This window comes from Bubalus kerabau, chromosome 9, assembly GCF_029407905.1.
Source record: "Bubalus kerabau isolate K-KA32 ecotype Philippines breed swamp buffalo chromosome 9, PCC_UOA_SB_1v2, whole genome shotgun sequence".
Classification (NCBI taxonomy): domain Eukaryota; kingdom Metazoa; phylum Chordata; class Mammalia; order Artiodactyla; family Bovidae; genus Bubalus; species Bubalus kerabau.
Genome location: NC_073632.1, coordinates 104,480,497 through 104,500,761, shown reverse-complemented (window position 1 = coordinate 104,500,761; position 20,265 = coordinate 104,480,497). Strand labels below are relative to the sequence as shown.

Below are 20,265 nucleotides of genomic sequence, written 5' to 3'. Positions count from 1 at the left end.
GAGGCAAAGCGGACACTTCCCTCCGTGGGGGGATGGGGGGGCTGCCCCATCCCCCCTCTGCCCCGTCCCACTCACCAGACCGGTTCAACCTTCCCTCAGGGCACACAGCTCAACAACATTTCCTGCCTCCCTGCCTTTGAAGTTGGGTCCCGTCTCTTAGTTCTGGCCCATTAAATTAAAAAAAAAAAAAAAACGGCAGTTCCCATCCTACGTGGAGTCCTGAGGCCACGTCCACAGACAGCAGCAATACAAGGGGGGAAATGTATTTGTCTCCAAGCGACCGCACAGGGCGGAGGCCCCCCAAGACCTGCATGGAGACTAGAGAAACGAAGTCCTGGATGTGATGACCTGTCACCTGGATTTGTGGACGGTGTTTTACTAGCCCAGGCTAACGTAATTCCTCCCCGCAAAATAGTCTAATGTCCTTATTTGGCAGGATCACCAATAATAAGATCTATTACATCAAACGAGATGTTAAGTTATTGAAACAAATGGGAAAGAAAATACATCGTGGATGAAAGAAAGAAACTTATGCACCTCTGTGTCTTGGAAAGCAGGAAACCCTAAACTCATAAGCCTAAATAATTCCTGGAAATCCAAGTTGAACTATAAACCACCCTTCACAAGACTCTGTGGCCAATTAACACCCATTCAAACATGCAAAAAATACATTATTACGTTTATCCAATAAACACAGACTCCACTAAAGGCTTCTCTTCTCTAAGTTCTCTAAACTTAAACTCAAATAAAGCAACAATGAAATAATTTTAGACTACACACAGTTTCATGCATTGGAGAAGGAAATGGCAACCCACTCCAGTGTTCTTGCTTGGAGAATCGGGGGAGCCTGGTGGGCTGCCGTCTATGGGGTCGCATGGAGTTGGACACAACTGAAGCAACTTAGCAGCAGCAGCAGCAATATACTACATATAGTTAGCTCCAAATTACAGAGCTGGAAGGAGCCTTAAATATTTCATATCCAACTCCAGCCTGAAAGAGGCTCAGAGTCTCCCACAGAAACATCTAAAAGTCTCCAGGTCGGGTCTCTGTGTCACCAGTCGCATGAACCTAGAAGACAGGTGTCTTCAGGATTAGAGCATCGCCGTTCACCTTGGCAGCTCTTTGGCACCAAGGTTACGTGCAGGAATGCCCTCTCCCAGAGTCGGGGTGCAGCGTTACGATCCATCGCTGATGTGATGGAGCGTATACACGCGGAACAAATTCGGTAAACATTAATGACTATTTAGCCTGAGGGGTAGGCATGTAAGTTTTCATCTTAACGTTCCTTCTACTTAAAGATTCGAAAACTTTCCTAACAAAAAGGGGGGAAAAAAAATGACCTCTAATCGTTTTTCCAGTCTCCAGCCCACTTGGGCTCTCTAGCTTTCTGGCACGACTCCCGGGTCTTTCCTGGGAGTCCCTGACCAGAGGCCCTCCTCAACATCCTCCTGCGGTCTTCGGGGGTGATCATTCGATCCTCCCAACGTGCCCAGATGAGATCAGCGCATTCCCGACCACCTCGGCCAAGTCATTAATAAAAAGCGCAGACGGAGCGCGGCCGGAGGCGGCAGCGACCGGGCGGAGGGGGCCCTGGCCCACACAGGGCGCCCGCAGCAGAGCCGCCCACCCGGCCGGGGTGGGGGCAGGCCGCCCGAGGGTCTGGGCGGGGGACTGGGGCGAGGAGGAGGCTGCCTTTCCCGGGGAGTCCAGGCAGAAAGGAAAGGGTGGACTTCGCAGAGGGCCTCCTGAGGGCCCAGAGGAGCTGGGGATGACGGCAGAGGGATGGAGAATCCGGGGAGGGCCGCGGGGCCTTCCAGCAGGAGGGAGACAGATCCAGAGGCCGCACCCAAGCCAGATGTGTGTCCCACCTCCCCCCACCACCACCACCACCACCACCCAGCCCCTGCACACTGGTTTCCGGACAGAGTCCAGACCCTCCGCAGGACATGAGATCCCCACAGTGCTCCCCACACTCTCTTTAGCCAGGGGTGGAGCCTTCAGCTCTGACCTGCTCGTGGCGACCCTGATGCCCACCTCTGCATGAGCTTCTCCTCCTGCTACGAGTGTCAGCCTCGTGGCCCCCGTCTTTGGAGCCTGGCTCACCCCTGCACTGTCCGGAAGGCCTCACCCACACAGCACCTCCTAGTCCTCAGGGGAGACCCAGACACCAGCCCACTGACCTGGGGGCCTTCCTCCTGACACAGGCCCCCAGCGACAGACCTTGCCGGACGCCCTGACCCCGCCCGCACCACCCTGAACTGTGGTGCCCAGCACCCTTCTCCCCTGCCTCTGCTCTGCACACACCCAGAGAGCTCTCAGCCATCAAGGCGTCCCCAGGCCTCGCAGACAGGAATCCATAAAACGTGTTCGATGAATCAACTGAGAATAGGACTCCAACGTGAAGACCAGGACGCGCGTGGGGGGCGTGGGGGGCTGACGGACCACAAGCGGGGCCGTGAACCACGGGGATGGAGGCGGAGGGCAGTGGGAACCGAGGGGCGCCCTGACGCCCTCCCACCTGCTTCTTGCCAGGTGAGTCTCTGCTTGCACCCCGGGGGCAAGTCACCCCCTCTCCTGCCCGCGTTCACCTTCAGACACCTGCCTGTAAAGCTCGGCTCCCATCACGCACGGCTGCCTCTCCCAGACCCCTGGTAAATCATGTAGGAACCTGCCCCGGGACCAGAAGGTTAAAGCTCTTCCATGGGAACGTACAAAACAAACAGAGGGAGGAACCAGGGGCCCCTCAGGGTGGAGGGATGGGGCGAGCTGGCCGGTTATGCGGATAGGGCCGGACTCGGGTGGTTCCCAGGCTGCAGCTCTGGGCTGAGGCCCGGCCAGCATGCAGAGAAGCGGGGGGGGTCACTGTTTGGGGGGCCTCGGAGGGGATAGCGCTCTGATGAGGGTGAGAACCCCATCACCTCTCAACAGACCCCAACTGCATGGAGGATCGCTGGAGCGGGAACAGAAACGGCAGTGCCACGGTGGCCTCGGGGAAGCTTCTCAGTCGCTTAGAAAGTCTCAGGGTGTCAGTTGCTCAGTCGTGGACCCCATGGACTGTAGCCCAGCAGGCTCCTCTGTCCATGGGATTCTCCAGGCAAGAATACCGGAGTGGGTTGTCATTCCCTCCTACAAGGGATCTTCCCAACCTAGGGAATCAAACCCAGGTCTCCTGCATCGCAGGCTGATTCTTTACTATCTGAGCCCCCAGGGAAGCCCTCCACTCCACTTAAAGATGCCCTGTGGCCTCTTACAATCCCCAGAATCCAACTTCTATAGCAGGGCAACCAACTGCAGAAATGTTCACCTAGAAACTCGTTTCCTGAAAGCAGAGCTGTTGGGTGACAAACCCCCAGAAGGTGGTGAGCAGCCCAGCCTTCAGACTCCGTCCACACCCCAGCGAGAGCTGAACGCGGGACAGAAAGGCTTTCCCGGCGAGACGAGTGCCGGGCCCACTCCCAGAACAAACAGAAAATGGAAACAGGATGTGTGTCCACCGTTGGCGGGGTGGGTGGGGGGGTCCTCCTGCCCACTACCACAGAGGGGGCCTTGTGGGGCCCCGTCTGCAGGAGAAGGCCTGACCATCCCCCCAGCCCTCTGCTTCCACGAACCTGGCCCACCGACACAGAGCCGCCACGGTCTCCAAGCGCACTCACCTGCTGTCTGATTGCACTCGAAGTTGATGACACTCATGCGCTGGAAGCCGGAGCTGCACTCTTCACCCCCGAAATAGATCAAGGTGAGGTCTCCATCCGAGTACCTAGGTTTTTGTAACATACACGCACACACGTTTGGTAGAACCAAGAAAGAAACTTGAATGTCTAAGCATTTCTACATTAAAACTTTTGCATACCACCCACAGACCAGCACAGACGCAAACGTTTAGCTGGGGACACGCTCCCGCCGTCTGGGGCAGGACCGTCCAGAGGAAAAGAGCTCCAAATGGATGCGCTTGTCACCCTCTCACTTCAGAGTGATAACTGGCTGGATGAAAGCGTGAAAGCTTCTACTGGGAACATGGGGACTCTTCTGCTCTCCTTTTGGGGTTCTGTACAAAATAATTTATGCCCAAGAAGACACTGCTCGACCAGCAACTGCCACAGGAAGTCTGACAGAGGGACCCCAGATGACAATTCCAGAGAACTAACGCTTTGATAAAAGCTTTTGTGAAGCTAACTCCTGATTTCAGGGGTCAGGAGAACTGTCCTGAAGCATTCTCCTGCTTGTTCAACTCTTGGATGTGATGCCAGTGGTGTTTCAGATTTCTCAAACCGCCCGAGAAAAACCAAAACTTCTAAGAAACGTAAGTTGTAAAACACAAAAGCCATATCAACTTATCAAGTAACCTTGCTACGTACAGTTCCCTACAGACAACAGATTATAAAACAAACCGTACTAACAGAAGCACTTGTGCTGTATAGCCAGGAAAAACTTCCACCTGGGTCAGCGACAAACGGCACTTGCCTGACTCAAGCAGGAAAAAAAAGGCCAGCTTAGCTGACTTCCCTGCGCTTAGGTGACTTCCCTGTGGAAAATGGAAGCAGGCAGCTGGCAGGGGAGCGTGTTAGGCTTCACAGGGACATGCAGGACACCCTTGAGAGTCACGCGGGGGCCGTACACACCGGAGGGTCAGGTTCTGGGGTCTCCCGGCCACTTTGACTTGAGTGGAATCTGCCTTTTTCACTTGGCACACCGCAGCATCTTTCTTATTACAGATAGGCGCTTGGCTTCCTCCGCAGATGCTCAAATAATATGTATACTCGTCCGCCTCCGAGGTGTAGAACAAGGAGTCTGAGGCTAAGGAAAGGGGGACACACGAGAAGGGGCTTCGCGAAGCGCACAGGCCTGGAGAGCCACAGCGTCCTCCCGTCTGACCTGCAGCGCCCGCCCCGGGGCAGGGGGTGCTCGGCCTGGGCCCCCTCCCGGCCCCCAGGGCCCCCCACTCACCTTCCACCCGGCTCAGCGGCTGGAGGTCGACGGCCACGTCATGCTGCGTGCTGCTCAGGGAGCAGCTCCGGCTTTCCAGGTAATCCCTGTGGCAGGCGTACTCGGTGACCCACTCGATCTCAAAGCGGCAGTTGGATTTAGCTGTGAGCTTGGGAATGGTGCCCTGCCGCAAACCCGGAGAAAAAGGGAGAAAGATTCGTTTTATTCACACGGCTCAAATGCAGACAGAGTTTCTCTGCTTCCGGAAAAGCTCAAGGGTGTGCTGCTGGGTTTTAACATTGTTCTCTTTCTAGTACCGCCATGGCCCTTAACGGATTGTGATGATTTGACTCGTGACAATTCTGCTTCCTCGAAGCTCTTCTGGTCCCTTTCAGAGTCACATGCAAACTTCAGCCTGGGAGCCCGCCCTGAATGCGGTCTCCCCTGCCCCACCACGCCCCTGGCGAGCAGTCACAATGTGTGAAGGGCCTGTGGTCTGTTCACTCCTTTCTGTCACAGATGCCAGATGGACCCCCCCGCCCCCAACCAGGGGGGTGGAAATCACTGCATCTGTGCGCACCTGGGGAGACAGGCCCTAGCCTCTCCCAGGAACGTCCATGGGGTAGACGGTCCCTAGCCCCTCCTAGGAATGTCCATAGGAAAGACGGTCCCTAGACCCTCCTAGGAATGTCCATGGGGTAGACGGTCCCTAGACCCTCCTAGGAATGTCCATGGGGTAGATGGTCCCTAGCCCCTCCTAGGAATGTCCATAGGGAAGACGGTCCCTAGACCCTCCTAGGAATGTCCATAGGGAAGACGGTCCCTAGACCCCTCCAAGGAATGTCCACGGGGTAGACAGTCCTTAGACCCCTCCAAGGAATGTCCACAGGGGAGATGGTCCCTAGCCCCCTCTTATGAATGTCCACGGGAGAGATGGTCCCTAGCCCTCTCTTATGAATGTCCACGGGAGAGATGGTCCCTAGCCCTATCTTATGAATGTCCATGGAGGAGATGGTCCCTAGCCCCTCCTTTTATGAATGTCCACGGGAGAGATGGTCCCTAGCCCTATCTTATGAATGTCCATGGAGGAGATGGTCCCTAGCCCCTCCTCTTATGAATGTCCATGGGAGAGATGGTCCCTAGCCCCATCTTATGAATGTCCATGGGAGAGATGGTTCCTAGCCCCCTCTCATGAATGTCCACAGGGGAGATGGTCCCTAGCCCCCTCTTATGAATGTCCACGGGAGAGATGGTCCCTAGCCCCATCTTATGAATGTCCATGGAGGAGATGGTCCCTAGCCCCCTCTTATGAATGTCCACAGGGGAGATGGTCCCTAGCCCCCTCTTATGAATGTCCACGGGAGAGATGGTCCCCAGCCCTCTCTTATGAATGTCTATGGGAGAGATGATCCCTAGCCCCTCTCATGAATGTCCACAGGGGAGATGGTCCCTAGCCCCTTCCTAGGAATGTCCACAGGGTCTTGGGCAGGCTTCACTTGTACTCAGATCAGTTTTGCTCCTGGGTGGGGCCAGGCTGTCACCCCCCACTACAAACCCATCCTCTGGGAAGGTGCTGAGCAGTAAGTCACTGTGAACAAGGCGCGGTGCCACCCTTCTGACGTCCCTGGGGAAGCGGTCCTCTCCCCGGCCCCGGCATCAGGGGCAGCCGTGCTGCCTCTGGGCATGTCACGCTGCCAACGCTTACTGAACACCTGCTGCGTGCCAGGCATGAGGCCCAGTGCCAGTTTCACCATCACGTGGCCAGCAAGCTGCAGAGGTCCAAGTCCAGCCCCGACCGCTTACTCAGGAAATCGATGCCCTAACTAACCCCTTGGCTGAGGGCAGCCTGACAAACAAACAGAGATGTGGATCGAGAGCTGAGCAAGAGCAGCCGGATGCCCAAGGCCGTGTGGGGTGTGACTCCATGTACGTGGGAGGTCGGGAAAGGCAGAGGCCAAGGGGCTGGGGTGGGGGGGGGGGGGGCTCGCGGCGGCGGCCAAGGCTGGGTGAGCAAGGGGTGATGGTGGCTGGGCACGAGGCTTCCCTGGGTGATGGAAAAGTTCTGAGGCGATAATTGTGCAATTCGGTTAGTGCACTAATAACCATTAAACTGCACTTAGGCTGGGCAAATTTTTACAGTATGTAAATTCAAGTAAAGCTTTCTAAAAGAGATTTATGTGACAAGGTGAACGTTTTACTAAAGTTCCAGCTCCTAAAAGCATTTAATGAGCCGGTGAAAATGCTTCAATAAACCTTCTAAGTATTAAGGGCCCCGGGCCTAAGTCACCCAAGCTCTGTCCAGGCGACAGTCAGGCTGGACACAGAATCTCGTAAGCTCCACGGAGGACACACGGGCCTCGACCGCCTCGCGTGGAGGGGCACTCCCCACCGTCTCCCTCGTGAGAGTGTGGACTGAGGCTCGCTGGACGCGGCACCGATGAGAGGGGGAAACACCGAGACCATGGCCGCCTTAGAACATCTCCCTGATTCTGATTCCCACTTGTAGGATGGAAAGAAGAAATACACAAATACATGCAAAAAAAGAGTATAAACGACACTCCTCACGATCACATTCAGGACCAGTGTCGGTTACTGGCCCGCCGGGTCTTGGCTGAGTCGACACCACGAAGCCCCGGAAGTCTGGCTGGACCCACACTGTAGTCTCATTCTCCACTACCACCCCACCCGCAACACACACACACACACACACACACACACAAAACGGCCAGCTGCCAGCCAGAAAGCAGAGCAAATTCCACGTTTGTTTGGGGGAGGACATTCTTTGGCAAAAGAATTCCGTTCCTCCTACTTCATTCTGCGGGGAGGACAGGCAGAAATAAATTGGAGGAAAGCCCTACCCTTCCTCCCTGGGGACGCCTCCCTTCAGCAGCACTGCCATCTGCAAAGACACTTAAGCAGCAGAGGACCTGAGGGACTGCGCTGGCCCGGGGCCCAAGGACACAGCAGATGAAAGGCCCTACCCTCAAGGAGTTTACAGCGGGCACTGGAATTTGAGTAAACAGCGAGACATCAATCTGCCCATGGGCAGGGGGCAGGAGGCAGGTGAGGGGGCCAACGCGCTTCTCTTGAGGCTGCAGGAATCTCCCTTCGGGCCCTCGTTTCCCCTACACCGGTATCCACCCCCGGAACCCCAGAGCGCTGTCTGCCAGGCCTACACGCCATCTGCACAACTCGCTTCTTACTATGCTCCTAAAAACCACTTAGCCGTTTTTACCTTGCCTCACCCGAAGCAGTCAACAGACACGTGAAATCCACAGGTTCAGGGTCATATGTACATTTTTTTTTTTTTTTCCAAATATTTACTGACATCCGCCTCACTGTGAAGTTCTTTTTAAAAAAAAATCTGTCCCTGAACCACTGGATGTCATCCCGCGCGACCCTTGAACGAAAACACAATCCTGTGGGTGTAGATGGAGGCCCCTCGGGCTGGTTGCGAAAGAGCACACAGCCAGCCAGGCACGTTCAGCACACAGCCGGGTCCAGCCCGGGCCTGCTCGGCTTCCACGTCCACGGTGGCTCATCTTCTGCACGAGGACCCCCAGATGCGGGACTGCTGAATGCCACTGGGGTGCAGAGCTCAGGTCAAGCCACTCACCTCTCTGCGCTCCGACGGGCACACGAACGTGATGGTCACTGCCGGGCTGTGGCCATCGCAGAAGTCTGGCTGGCCGGCCCCTTCCTTCACGTAACTCAGGACGAGCCTGGAGATGCACACGTCGGGGAGAGAGTGGGGGTGAGCAACGCAGACATCACAGCCCTCATTCTGCCCTCAGCACCCTCATTCAGGCGAGAGGAGAACAGATGCAGGTCACAGACATAAAAGAAACCACAGGACAGACTCAGTCGCGTTTATTTTCATTTGGGGGACATAAAATTTAAGTGAACTTCAATGACTGCTGTACTTTCTCAAAAAACAAACAAAACCAAAAAAAAAGTCAAATAATCACCATGTAAACTTAAGTTCTTAGAAAAGCTGTCGGGAGGACAAGGAACAAAATCATAAACCATCTAACAAAACAAAACAAACACAGCCCAGCTGGCCAAGTGCGTTTCAGCCCACGAGGCTGCACGACCACTTCCTCTCTAAATGACAACTTTTCAGTGCAAACCGAGGACTTTCTTTTTTAAACCTGATGACCGCCCAGAGCACTGGCCACATGGCCTCCCACTGGCAGGCAGACAGACCGTGGAAATGCCCGTGGGGTGCTGGCCTTGCTATAGGCTGTGGCCACGGAGGCACCAAAAACAGACGACCTTCCTGGTCTCTGAAGGTGACCTCGGGCTTTCGCTCCATGCCCATGCTCTCCAGAGTCCTCTCCAGCTCCTGCCAGCAGGAAGAAGAGCCCGTTTATCACTTGAAGACAGGGCGAGAGGCTGAACTCTGCCCCCGCAAATTTCACAAGCGGAAGCCCCGATGCCCAGCACCCCCAACGTGACTGTATTTGGACACGGGGGGCCTTGGAGGAGAGGATGAAGATGAGGTCGCTGGAGTGGGCCCCTGAGACAGGAAAGCTGTCCTTATAAGGACAGGGGCTCAGGACACAGACACACAGGCGGAAGACCATGAAGGGACATGGGGAGGAGGCAGCCGTCCACAAGCTGAGACCAAGGGTCTCAGGAGGAGCCCCTCACCATGCCCCCCGCAGACATCTCGGCCTCCAGAGCTGAGAGGGAGCTAGAGGAGCTGCCTGGGCATCCTGCAGCCCTTTGCTTGGGCGGCCCTGGCAGGCGAACACGCAAGCACACGTGGGAATCTCCTAGCATGCTTCAATTTAGGTCACGTGCCAGTGTTTTCTGGGGACAGAGTGCAGTCTATAATTGCACACGCTGACACACCACGAGTTCCAGACGGGAGCAGGTGCAACGAGACATCTACCAAAGGGCCCCGGGAACAGAGAGTGGATAAAAATCCTCGCTCCAAGTTCAGGACGTGGTCACGTGGGACCCACCGGAGAGACCAAGCTCTCTGCCGAGCCAGGGGCAAACACAAGTCAGGAGGAGAGCGTCTGTCAACAGCAGGGCTCCTTAAGAGAAAATGAACCACCCCTGCCGGAAGCTAGGGGGCCCACGGCGGGCTAGGGGGCCCACCGGACCCCAGTCGGGAAACAAACTGTACCCAGAAGAACAACGGCAAAGTGGCCCTCCTGCCGCTTGCCCTCCAGGACTGTTTTTTTTTAAAGAAGAGATAAAACTATGGACATAAAACCAATGTCAGGGGTGATGAAGCAGGGAAGACACTCAAACACACCATAAGGTAGTGGCAAGCTCATAAAATGGAAACCATATGGATGGATGCGGGCTGCATCGCGATAAACGTGTTCCTGCTCTAAGAAAGAAATGATTAGAAAGTCACCAAGAATGTGCGACTCAAGCAACGACCAGGAAGTTTACAAGCACGTGTGAAGCCGTAGTCACTTGGCAAGGCCTTTCTCAAGCCCTGCTGAAAAGGGGTATTCTTGCAGCTTCCCTGAAAAAGCCAGGCTCTTGCTGAGGACTGCCCCTGCCAGCAGCAGACTGACCTGTCATTGTTCACGAGCTTCAGCCCCTCCTGGGGCCGGCCCACGTCGAACGCGCGGTCCCCTCTCACCAGGCAGGCGGCCGCGCCGGTGGGACACACGCGCACTTGCGGACTCGAGGCCCGGAGCACTTCTGGAAGAGGTAACATGTGACACTGCATCAGACCACGCGCTGGGCGCAGCAATCACACTCAAACCTTGGGTCCAGGGGCTCTTGTAAAAACTGTCAAATTTTATTAAAGTCTCCAATATAAGGTAATCGAAATTTGGAAACAAGGACAAGTAGGATCCCATCCCAAGACTGTGGGCAAGCCAAGGCCCACTCTGAAAGTGGACAACGGGATGAGCTCTCTGCCCGGCCGGGCAGCTGGGAAGCGAGGATGCAACACTGGAATGCTGGCGCTGCCCCTGGTCCGCAGGAGCGGCTGGGAAGCAGGGACACGGGACGTGGCTGGTGGCTAAGGGATGTACCCCTTCCTCCCGGAGCCACGGGAACCCTACGGTGCCAGGGCAAAGGCACTGAAGCCTCCGAAAAAATCTTTCCCCCACTCCCACACCCGACGCCCTCAGACGCAGACCTATGTCCCTGCAGACATTGATGAACAGAGATGTGTCTGGGTCAGAGTCGTCCACCAAGTAAGCACCACTGGTCTTGATCAGTGGGTTTAAATCGTGCTTCTTGAGCTCTCTGTCGAAAGCGTAACAGGGCACCTGGGAGAGAGAAGGGAGAAGGAGGGGCTTCCACACATGCCTTGGGGTGCGGGGGGAGCAGGGGTGAGGCGAAGCCTGTGACCTCCGCCACATGACACCGGGCTCCATGCCTCAGGGTCTCCAATGAGGCCCCCGAGGACGGCATAATCAAGGCCTGCAGGGCTCTGGCTGCTCCCGTGAGCATCTCCTGCCTGCTCCTTCCCTCCCTGCCACACGGTCCGTTCCCACCAGGGTCCTCACTCACGGCTCCCTGTCCCTACCCTCCCTTAGCAACCACCTCACATCACCCTGGCAGCAAGTCCTCTCCTGCCTGCAATGATCTCTTTTAAGGGGGCCTCTAGGTTCCAGCTTCCATGTACCCGACTCTGAGCCAACATCTCTACAACCACCAGATCAACCCTTTAACAGTTCCACCAAGTCACAAGAGATTGTCACATACCGAGTGAAGTTAAGTCAGACAGAGGAGAAATATTGTATGACATGCCTGATGTGCAGAATCTAAAAAGACACGATGCAGCTCAGGTGACTTACAAAACAGACTCACAGACTTAAGACAATGAACTTACGGTTGCCGGGAAGGACGGAGGGAGGGAGGGTGAGGGAGTTTGAGATCGACACTTACACCCTGCTGAATTTAAAGTGGACCAACAACAAGGACCTGCTGTACAGCACGGGGAACTCGGCTCAACGTCCTGTGGCTGCCTGGATGGGAGGGGAGTTTGGGGGAGAATGGGTACCTGTGTATATATGCCTGAGTCCCTTCGCTATTCACTGAAACCATCACAGTGATGTTGATCAGCTATTCCTCAATATAAAATAAAAAGTTTAAAAAGGAGAAACTAAAAAAAAAAATTTTTTTTTTAAATAAAACAAAATTCCCTCGAGTCACATCACTCCTGCTCAAAATCCACCAGGGGAGGGGAGTTTGGGGGAGAATGGGTACAGGTATATATATATGGCTGAGTCCCTTAGTCAGCTATTCTTCAATATAAAAGAGTTTAAAAAGAAAAAACTTTTTTTTTTTAATGTAAAATTCCCTTGAGTTACACCACTCCTGCTCAAAATCCACCAGCAGCTGCTTCCCATCACCATGAGGGTGCGATCCCAGCTTCTCCATTGTCTCCGACCCTGGGGACCACTCCACACAGTCACACTGGCCTCGAGGGGCACTTCAGCCCAGGGAAGTGACGCTGCCTCTGCCTGGAATAGTCCCTGGTATCCCCTCTCACCTTGCTCAGGCCCCGGGGGAAGCGTCACCTGCTTGGCGTGGCCTTTTCAACATCTCCAGCTCTCTCTGCGCCTCCTCTACCCTTTTTCTTCATTGCACTGGTGTCTGTCACCAGACACCTCCACCTGCTAACGTGCAAGTGAGCTCCTGAGGACAGGGGGGCTTTGTCACTGCTGTGGCCCCAATCAAGGCTCAGGACATGGCTTGGAGCCTGAAGTTCCTCCTCTGGGCATCTGGCCCACGCTTGTGAGTGTGTGTTAGACGTTCAGTCACCTCTGACTCTGCCACCCCAGGGACTGTATCTCACCAGGCTCCTCTGTCCACAGGGTTCTCCAGGAAAAGAATACTGGAGTGGGTTGCCATGCCCTTCTCTAAGGGATAATCCTGACCCAGGGATTGAACCCAGGTCTTCTGCATTGGCAGGTAGATTCTTTACCATCTGAGTCACCAGGGAAGCCCTACTGGATTCTAACTCACACGTACTCTCTCATCTCTATAAAAGAATGGCCTCTGTTTTTAAAAAATCAAGAACTAAACCAAACCCCTGCATTGTACACTTCAAATATGTGCAATTTTATTTGTGAATTACACCTCAATAAAACTGGTGGCGGGGAGGAAAAAGGGGTCCGGGGGAAGGTTACACATGAAACCCATTACAGCGGGCAAGACCCTGTGCTTTCCAAGCTCCACCAAACTCTGAAGGCAAAGCGGCCAAACCCACAGGTGTGCCCCTAAGTAAATGCCTGGTCACCAAGTTTATGTAAAACAGCCCCCAAATCTCAGCTGCAAAGTAATACACCACATCACTTTAATTGCCTTAGCCAAGAAATATTCTAAAATCTCATGTTCTCTGCAAATCATTTCAAAGGATCGATAGTCTGTTTCATCATTTCCACTGGGTAATTTTCCTTAAACTGTTCGTTTGGAAAACTAAAGCTATTCACAGGCAGGTTCATTTACAAAGGTTAACTGCTTCATGTTAATGTTTAGCTTTTAAATGTTTCTCGGAAAGATGCTATCAACCCTGCAGGAATGCTCTGACCCACTAACCCTCTTCCCCTGTTCTGTTTGCAGAGACTTCAGAGAGAGCTACTGGATTAAACCCAAGGACTCGCACCCCCTCGGCGGGGGTGGGGGAGGGGGACCCAAACTCATGTCAACCAGACCCTTGGCGCAAAGCTTCCCGCTGCCTGCGACACTGACCATACAGCCCGATGCCAGCCAAGGAGGGCGGGCACAGGCACAGAGCGGGTTGAGGGCAGGAGGCCAGAAGCCACGCCTGGCACCACGTCCTGCCGAAAGGCCATCGAAGTGCAAGAGCGGGATGACTGCAGACCGTGACGAAGCTCCAGTGGAAGTAACCCACGTCCTTGATCCTGCAAATTCAAAGCTTGCCAGTCCCTAGCAGAGTAATATAGTCAACAGAAATGTGTTAACTCAGAGGAGGGGGATGGAATTGGGATGACTGGTGAGACAGGAGACAAGAAGCAACTTTCCAGTTACGAGATTAAGAGAGTAAGCAGGACAGCACCCGGCAGGCGGGGAGAGGGGCCACCTGCCTCAAACTAGCTCTGTGTCACCCCAAGGCTAGATGGATCCCCATGAGCCAGGCCTGTAGACCCCCCCAGCTCAAGGCCACAAGCAACTGCTGGCCGTGTCTCAACTCCAGGAAGGAACAGGAGACACGCCCGACGCTGCGCCCCCCAGAATTGGAGCGAGCGTCGGAAAAACAAGCAAGGCTCCTGGGGAGAGTCCTCCCACTTCCTGCTCCACTGAGCCGAGCAATGGAGACATTCATCAGCCCCGGGAATGCGGCGGCCGGCAAAGGGGGTCTCTGCCAGCTCCACACACAGCACACTGAGTCACCCTTGTTAACGGTGTACATCTGTACATTAACCATATTTATGCAACTCCGCTAGGACCACATGCTTGCCAGGACTGCGTTTTCTGTGTTCCCTAGGGGTGGAATGGTAGGGGGTGTGTGTCCACAATCTTGTAAAGAAATTACCATCTAAGAGGACTCCACCGGGATCCACTGAGCAAAGCATGACACAGGTGGGTTTAGACGGCACTTTCTGGAGCCCACCCCCGGCCCATGCTCTCTGCCCATCACTCCATTCTAAATCTGATGAAGCCAAAACAACAGAAGCAATGAGGAGACACTAAGAACGGGTGGAGATCAAGACCACGTGGCCACTAAATCAAGTCTAGGTTTTTGTTTTTTTTAAAGAGGAATGATGAGTGTTTCTACATTTAATGTAATTTTTGAAGTTATATTATAGTCTATATGATGAAATCAAATCCTACTGAAGACAAAAAAAAGGGAATATGCTTTCCTACGACTTGCAGGGGGTGAGAGCAACACTCCTGCGGCAGCCATCAGGCTCTCGTGTGTGTCAGTCGCTCGGTCGTATCTGACTCTCTGCAATTCCATGGACTGCGTGAACTGAACCCCCCAGGCTCCTCTGCCCATGGGATTCTCCAGGCAAGGATACTGGAGTGGGTAGCCATTCCCTTCTCCAGAGGATCTTCCCTACCCTGGGATCAAACCTGGGTCTCCCACGTTGCAGGTAGACTCTTTACCAACTGAGCTGCTAGGAAAGCATCAGGGTCTTGTGTTCTTTCTACTCGTCTATACCTAAGGCAGAGTAGATGTCCTTCACACCTTCAGTCTATGGGCTCCCTGAACGCAACAGCGTTTTCACAATGTAATGACATTCCTGACGCTGAGCCCCTCCAGAGAGGAAAACTCAACAGATAAAAAGCCCTGCCGCCAACCAGGCCCAAAGAAAAGGTCACTGGGAGCAAATCAACATTCCCCCTGCATCTTTCGATCAGCTTCTGAGAAGTTAAACATAACTTTTGAGAAAAACATAGGCTCTAATCTCCCCATTTCCTCCCCCCAAAACGACTCAGGTCCAGGGTCAGCACCCTCGTTCTGTAAACATGTTAGGCTTTATGAGTGACGTAGGTCTCTGCTGTGTATTCTCGGCTTTTTTTTAACAATCCTATAAAAATGTAAAAAAACAATCTTAGGTCTGAGGCTGCACAAACACAGGATGCAGTTTGTGACTTCTTGACCTACAAACACAAAGAAAACCAAAAACAAGTCACCATTTCTTTCTTTGGGGAAGTAATTATTCTTTAGGTGGTGGGAGACAACTGTCAGTTCAGCAAAGCAAGGTAAAAGAGAGACTCGGTTAGAACAGGAAAAACGGGGGTAATAACTATTGCTTGGAGAGTCAGAGACCAAGAGAACCTCCATGGGGCCTGGGGTCTCCTGGGAAAGCAGAAGGCACTTCTCACTGGTTCAAGTATGCTTTACCTGCCGCTAACGCAATATTGGCAGAGTCTAACCTAAGTTGTTAAATGCAAAGTTTAAATCTGACACCATCTCCTACTAGTGTTATTTCATTAGATCTTCTTTGCTTCCACAGTTTGAACTTCCTTCCCATTGAACGTTCCTTATACACAGGAGGCACTCCGACTATCTTTTCTTTTAGAGATGGCCACATCTGAAGAATCGGTGACAGCTCAGTATTTGTAACTTAACATGGCTTTTTAAAAAAAAAGATACAAACGTCTCTTTTTGCCCTTCTTAAATGACAACGTATTAGGCCATCAGATAAATGACAGATTACTCCCATAACTGATCACTCCCAGTTCCTAGCTCCTAAGAGGGTCTCTGAACTCAACTCTACAGAACAGAAAGCGAATAGAGAAAAAAGAGAATGTTCAACCCAGGAAGACTATTGCCTGGGTGAACACAGGAAAGCCACCTTGAAATCCCAGGATGCTACAACTGCAGAGGAAAGGGCCCTCTGCCCCCTCCACTGCCAGGGAAAAGTCAGAGGCTATAGGTTAGAGAGGATGGTGCTTCATCGATCACCAGGAACACGAGCCAGATACCAGAGAAACAAGGGAAGTAGTGACAGTCATCTGGCCTCTGAGGTGAGCTGGCAACGAATGTAAGGGCCAGGCACACCTGACCTGGATCCAAGATGCATTCAGAAGCCACTCCCAGGCCAAGGAGATGGTCTCTGCAGGCAATGTGGTGATCTAAACCCCAAAGTCAACTCGAGACTTAGTTCTTGAGATGCATGGCATCAGACACCAGGAAATCACTTGCTCTACGCGAGTGAGCCATTCCATTTCCAGTCCATCCTGTATGTTAAAACACCCTGTGCTAAAAGTAAGAACCATCCAGGACAAATTATCAAGGAAATCATGCGGTGTGCATGTGCGTGTGTGTGTCAGCTGCTCAGTTACATCTGACTCTTTGTGACCCCAAGGACTGTAGCCTGCCAGGCTCCTCTGTCCATGGGATTCTTCAGGCAAGAATAACTACAGTGGGTTGCTGTTTCCTTCTCTAGGAGTTCTTCCCAACCCAGGGATCGAACCCAGATCTCCTGCATTGCAGGCAGATCTGAGCTATCAGGGAAGCCCAAATCATATGGTCTCTGCTCAAACGGAGTTTGAAAACCAAAAAGAGACTTCTACCTCAAAAGGTATGTGTCTGCACTTCAAACACTAAAGGTCCCAGAATGTAGTTCACAAGCATGTAACCCTGAAGGGCCCTTGTTACCTCTTTATTCGCTTTAAATATATCCTTCTTGCAGGCTGCAGTAGTCCTCCACTCGAAGTAATGCACACAATCTGTTGCAGTTACAAACTCGGGAGTTCCCTATTTTTAAAAGAAGTAAAAATAAGTTAGCATACTGCGTATTATAAAGTGCTCCTTTTCTAAAGTTAGAAACCATGAAGGCTAACAAAAAATTTTAAACTAGCAGCAGTGGGCGGGGGGGTAGTTAACACACAACTGTTTTAGTTAACAAGGTCAGCCGAGTGAGAAGTTCCCAAACTCAAAACTTCTGAGACAAAAGCTTCATAAAATCATGATGGAATTTGGCTCTAACTGATCCAAAACTGTTCTACTGCCCCAGCTATGCAAGTACAGTAAGCTCATGGGAAGTAATCCTTGCAGACCTTCCACTCTCAAACTCCAAATGTTCTCTGAACCAAATGCCAGCAAAACCAAAGCCAGAAAATGTGACCTCATGCTTCCTGGAAGCCGACGGAGGAGGCCCATCTGGACCTGACCGAGCTCATACACCGGCCTTCCTTAAACGCCCCCACACTGGAGGGGGGCCCCTTCTAACAGACGGGGACCAGCGATGACCACGGTGTGGCTGGTTGATAAGACCCAGCGGGAACTTACCCCTACACTCCACTGAGCAAGCCTAAGGAGCTCTGCAAATTCTGGTTCTTTAGCATGAACACAGAACTCCTCAAGAAAAGTTAGTTAAAATTCAAACGACAGCTTACTCTGTAACTCAGACCTCCAGATTTCATACCACTGCAAACAGATTATTTCCCAAAGTTTCAACATGGACAAGAGTGCAACAATCTGGTCCAAAATTAACAATACTGAGTTATTTTTCAAGTTCTTCACACAAGACAGGATGGGCTTAAAAATGCAACAGTCAGAGCACCAAATTCTAAATATGATATTTTAAAGCAATCTGGTAGCCACGTGAGCTTCCCTCTCTCCGATTTTTCTAAACACTTGGATTCTTACTCTGATTACAGAACACTCGTAGAACATGTACACACATCGTTTTTCCTAAAAGCTAGCTATCATTTGCTGAGAGTCCCTTTCTGAACAGTAAAGACTGAAACTAAAATATCACATACAATACGCAGAGAGTGAGGACAAACGTCATGCTTTAAACAATTATGTTCCATTTCAACACTAGTAATACCCCGAAAGTTGGGCACCCCATTACCCACTGGCCAAGGTTTCTTCTTGATAGATGTCAGTTTGTCCAATTTAATGTAAATGAGAAAAAAAAAAAAACACTTTAAGAAGCAAACACGCTGCCCTGAAAACTATCAAAAGAAAATGCAGAAAGAAAAAAAAAATTATGCCTGCAACATAAACATTAAACAGAGCTTTGAGTTTAAACACACTAATCTTTACATTGTCCTTGTACACAGGATGTGGGTCAAGTTTCACTTAAACATTGTAACTATAGGCTTAGGATTTGCTTACTTATTGGTTTTTAATGATGGTGGTCATTTGGTTGGGGTTTCTGTTTATCTGTTTGCTTGAGTTTTTAATTTTACTCACTTACTTGTCTTAGAATACCAGTACAGCAAGAACGCCCCAGGGACAAATGTTTTTAAAAGAAAGATTATGAAGTGACTCCGCATGGACTCACCAAGGTTTTCCCACATAAGAAGGTGATGCTACTCTGAATTTTGTGATTCTGCTGCTTACAGTCCACTGTTGTGTTAAATTCCAGAAGAGATCTGCTTGCGGTTTTCAAAAGAGAGTCACCTATTCGGAGAGAAAAGAGCATGAACAAGCTAGAAGACATTCCTAACCAAAAGCTATTTCCAAGTACGAGCAAACTAAAAATGGCACTGTAGTTCATCTGAAAAGTTTATAAGCTTACAAAGTGCCCTGTCCCAAGAATCCTCTGTCTCAGGAATGCCATCCTCGCCCCACCTCCTGCTGTTCAAGCCCCAAACAAAATGACACGAAGTCCTATCTTTCTCTCATCTGTCAACATGGGCAAGTTCCAGCACTTCTACCTTCTTCTCAAATCCATCCACGTCTCTCCATCTCTACAACGACTGCAACCACTGGCACCCGTGTTCTGGCTACAGCCTCTTAATGGGACCCCTTGCCTCCAACTCCTGTCTTGTCCCTCACCATCCTCCCTTTCCCACCCATCTTGCACCAGTCTGATCTTCAAAAACATAAATCAGAATATATAGTGTGGCTGATGAAATCCTTCTATAACTTCATACATACACACTGTAAAAACAAAAATTTTTAGAACAGTCCACAAATCGGGGTGATCACTTCTCAGTTTGCCTGAGATATTATTATAATAAAAAAAATCTATATAGTATCAGGGATGATAGTTGGCACAAGAACAGACAGACTGGAACAGACATCAAGACACCAGAACAGAGAGCACAGACATCAGGGTTCTTGAGTCAAACTTTGATATACAAGGTATCAAGTCAGTGAGCAAAGAGACTGTTCAGTAGATAAAACTGGAAACAAAATAGCAATCTGCACTGGCAAAAAGATAACTGAATCCCCACTTACCATTGTATACAAAAATGAACTCTAAATGGATTAAAAGATGTAAACATGAGAAACCAAATTCTCTTAATAAAATATATACATAGTTATCTTTTAAATTCTAATGCAGCAAAATATTGAACACTCAAAAGCATTAACTAACTACCAAAAAAATTTTAAACTTGACTTTTTATTAAGTTTAAAAGTTTACATTCATCAAAAAGTACCTTGAGGAAAACAGAAACAAATTATAAACTAGCCAATACATTGAGCTGGCAAAGAACTAGCATCAAGAATATATATACTCATACACAAAAACAAAATCATTTTTTATAATTTTAGGAAAGAAAAGGAAACGAATGACCTCTGAGAGAAAACGCTGAGAGGAAAAAGGGGAAAACCCACACCAAGTCATAGTATGGCGATTTCGATATCAAAGGCAAAGAGAAAATTCTAAAGCTTCTAGAGGGAAAGAATTTATCACATGCAATAGATAACTTAATATGAAATGGGCAAGACATGATCAGACAGAAGAAAAACATCTTCATAAATACAAAGAGATGTTCAACATCACTGGTGATCAAGACCACATGGCATACCAAACCCAGCCATTATATGGACAAAAATTAAGTACCAAATGTTGAAGAAGAGACAGCCCAGAGCTCTCCTGTGTTGCAGGTGGAAGTATGAACTGGTTTAACCAGTACATAAGTTGGCATGGCACTGAGTCCTACCACTGAACATTCACATACCCTATGCCTTAGCTA

General features: G+C 51.1%; 1 protein-coding gene across 1 annotated transcript in view; it reads right to left on the bottom strand.

Annotated features, from left to right (window-relative positions):
• IGF2R (insulin like growth factor 2 receptor) overlaps window positions 1-20,265 on the bottom strand; it is a 102,577-nt gene that overhangs the window by 55,580 nt on the left and 26,732 nt on the right. Inside the window, exons 3-10 of the mRNA XM_055536142.1 lie at window positions 18,621-18,739; window positions 16,985-17,083; window positions 11,039-11,171; window positions 10,464-10,593; window positions 8,540-8,645; window positions 4,945-5,107; window positions 4,620-4,794; window positions 3,654-3,757 (exon numbers count right to left, since the gene is read on the bottom strand). Of these exons, the coding sequence (XP_055392117.1) occupies window positions 3,654-3,757; window positions 4,620-4,794; window positions 4,945-5,107; window positions 8,540-8,645; window positions 10,464-10,593; window positions 11,039-11,171; window positions 16,985-17,083; window positions 18,621-18,739 (1,029 nt within the window). The remainder of the gene's footprint in view (window positions 1-3,653; window positions 3,758-4,619; window positions 4,795-4,944; window positions 5,108-8,539; window positions 8,646-10,463; window positions 10,594-11,038; window positions 11,172-16,984; window positions 17,084-18,620; window positions 18,740-20,265) is intronic.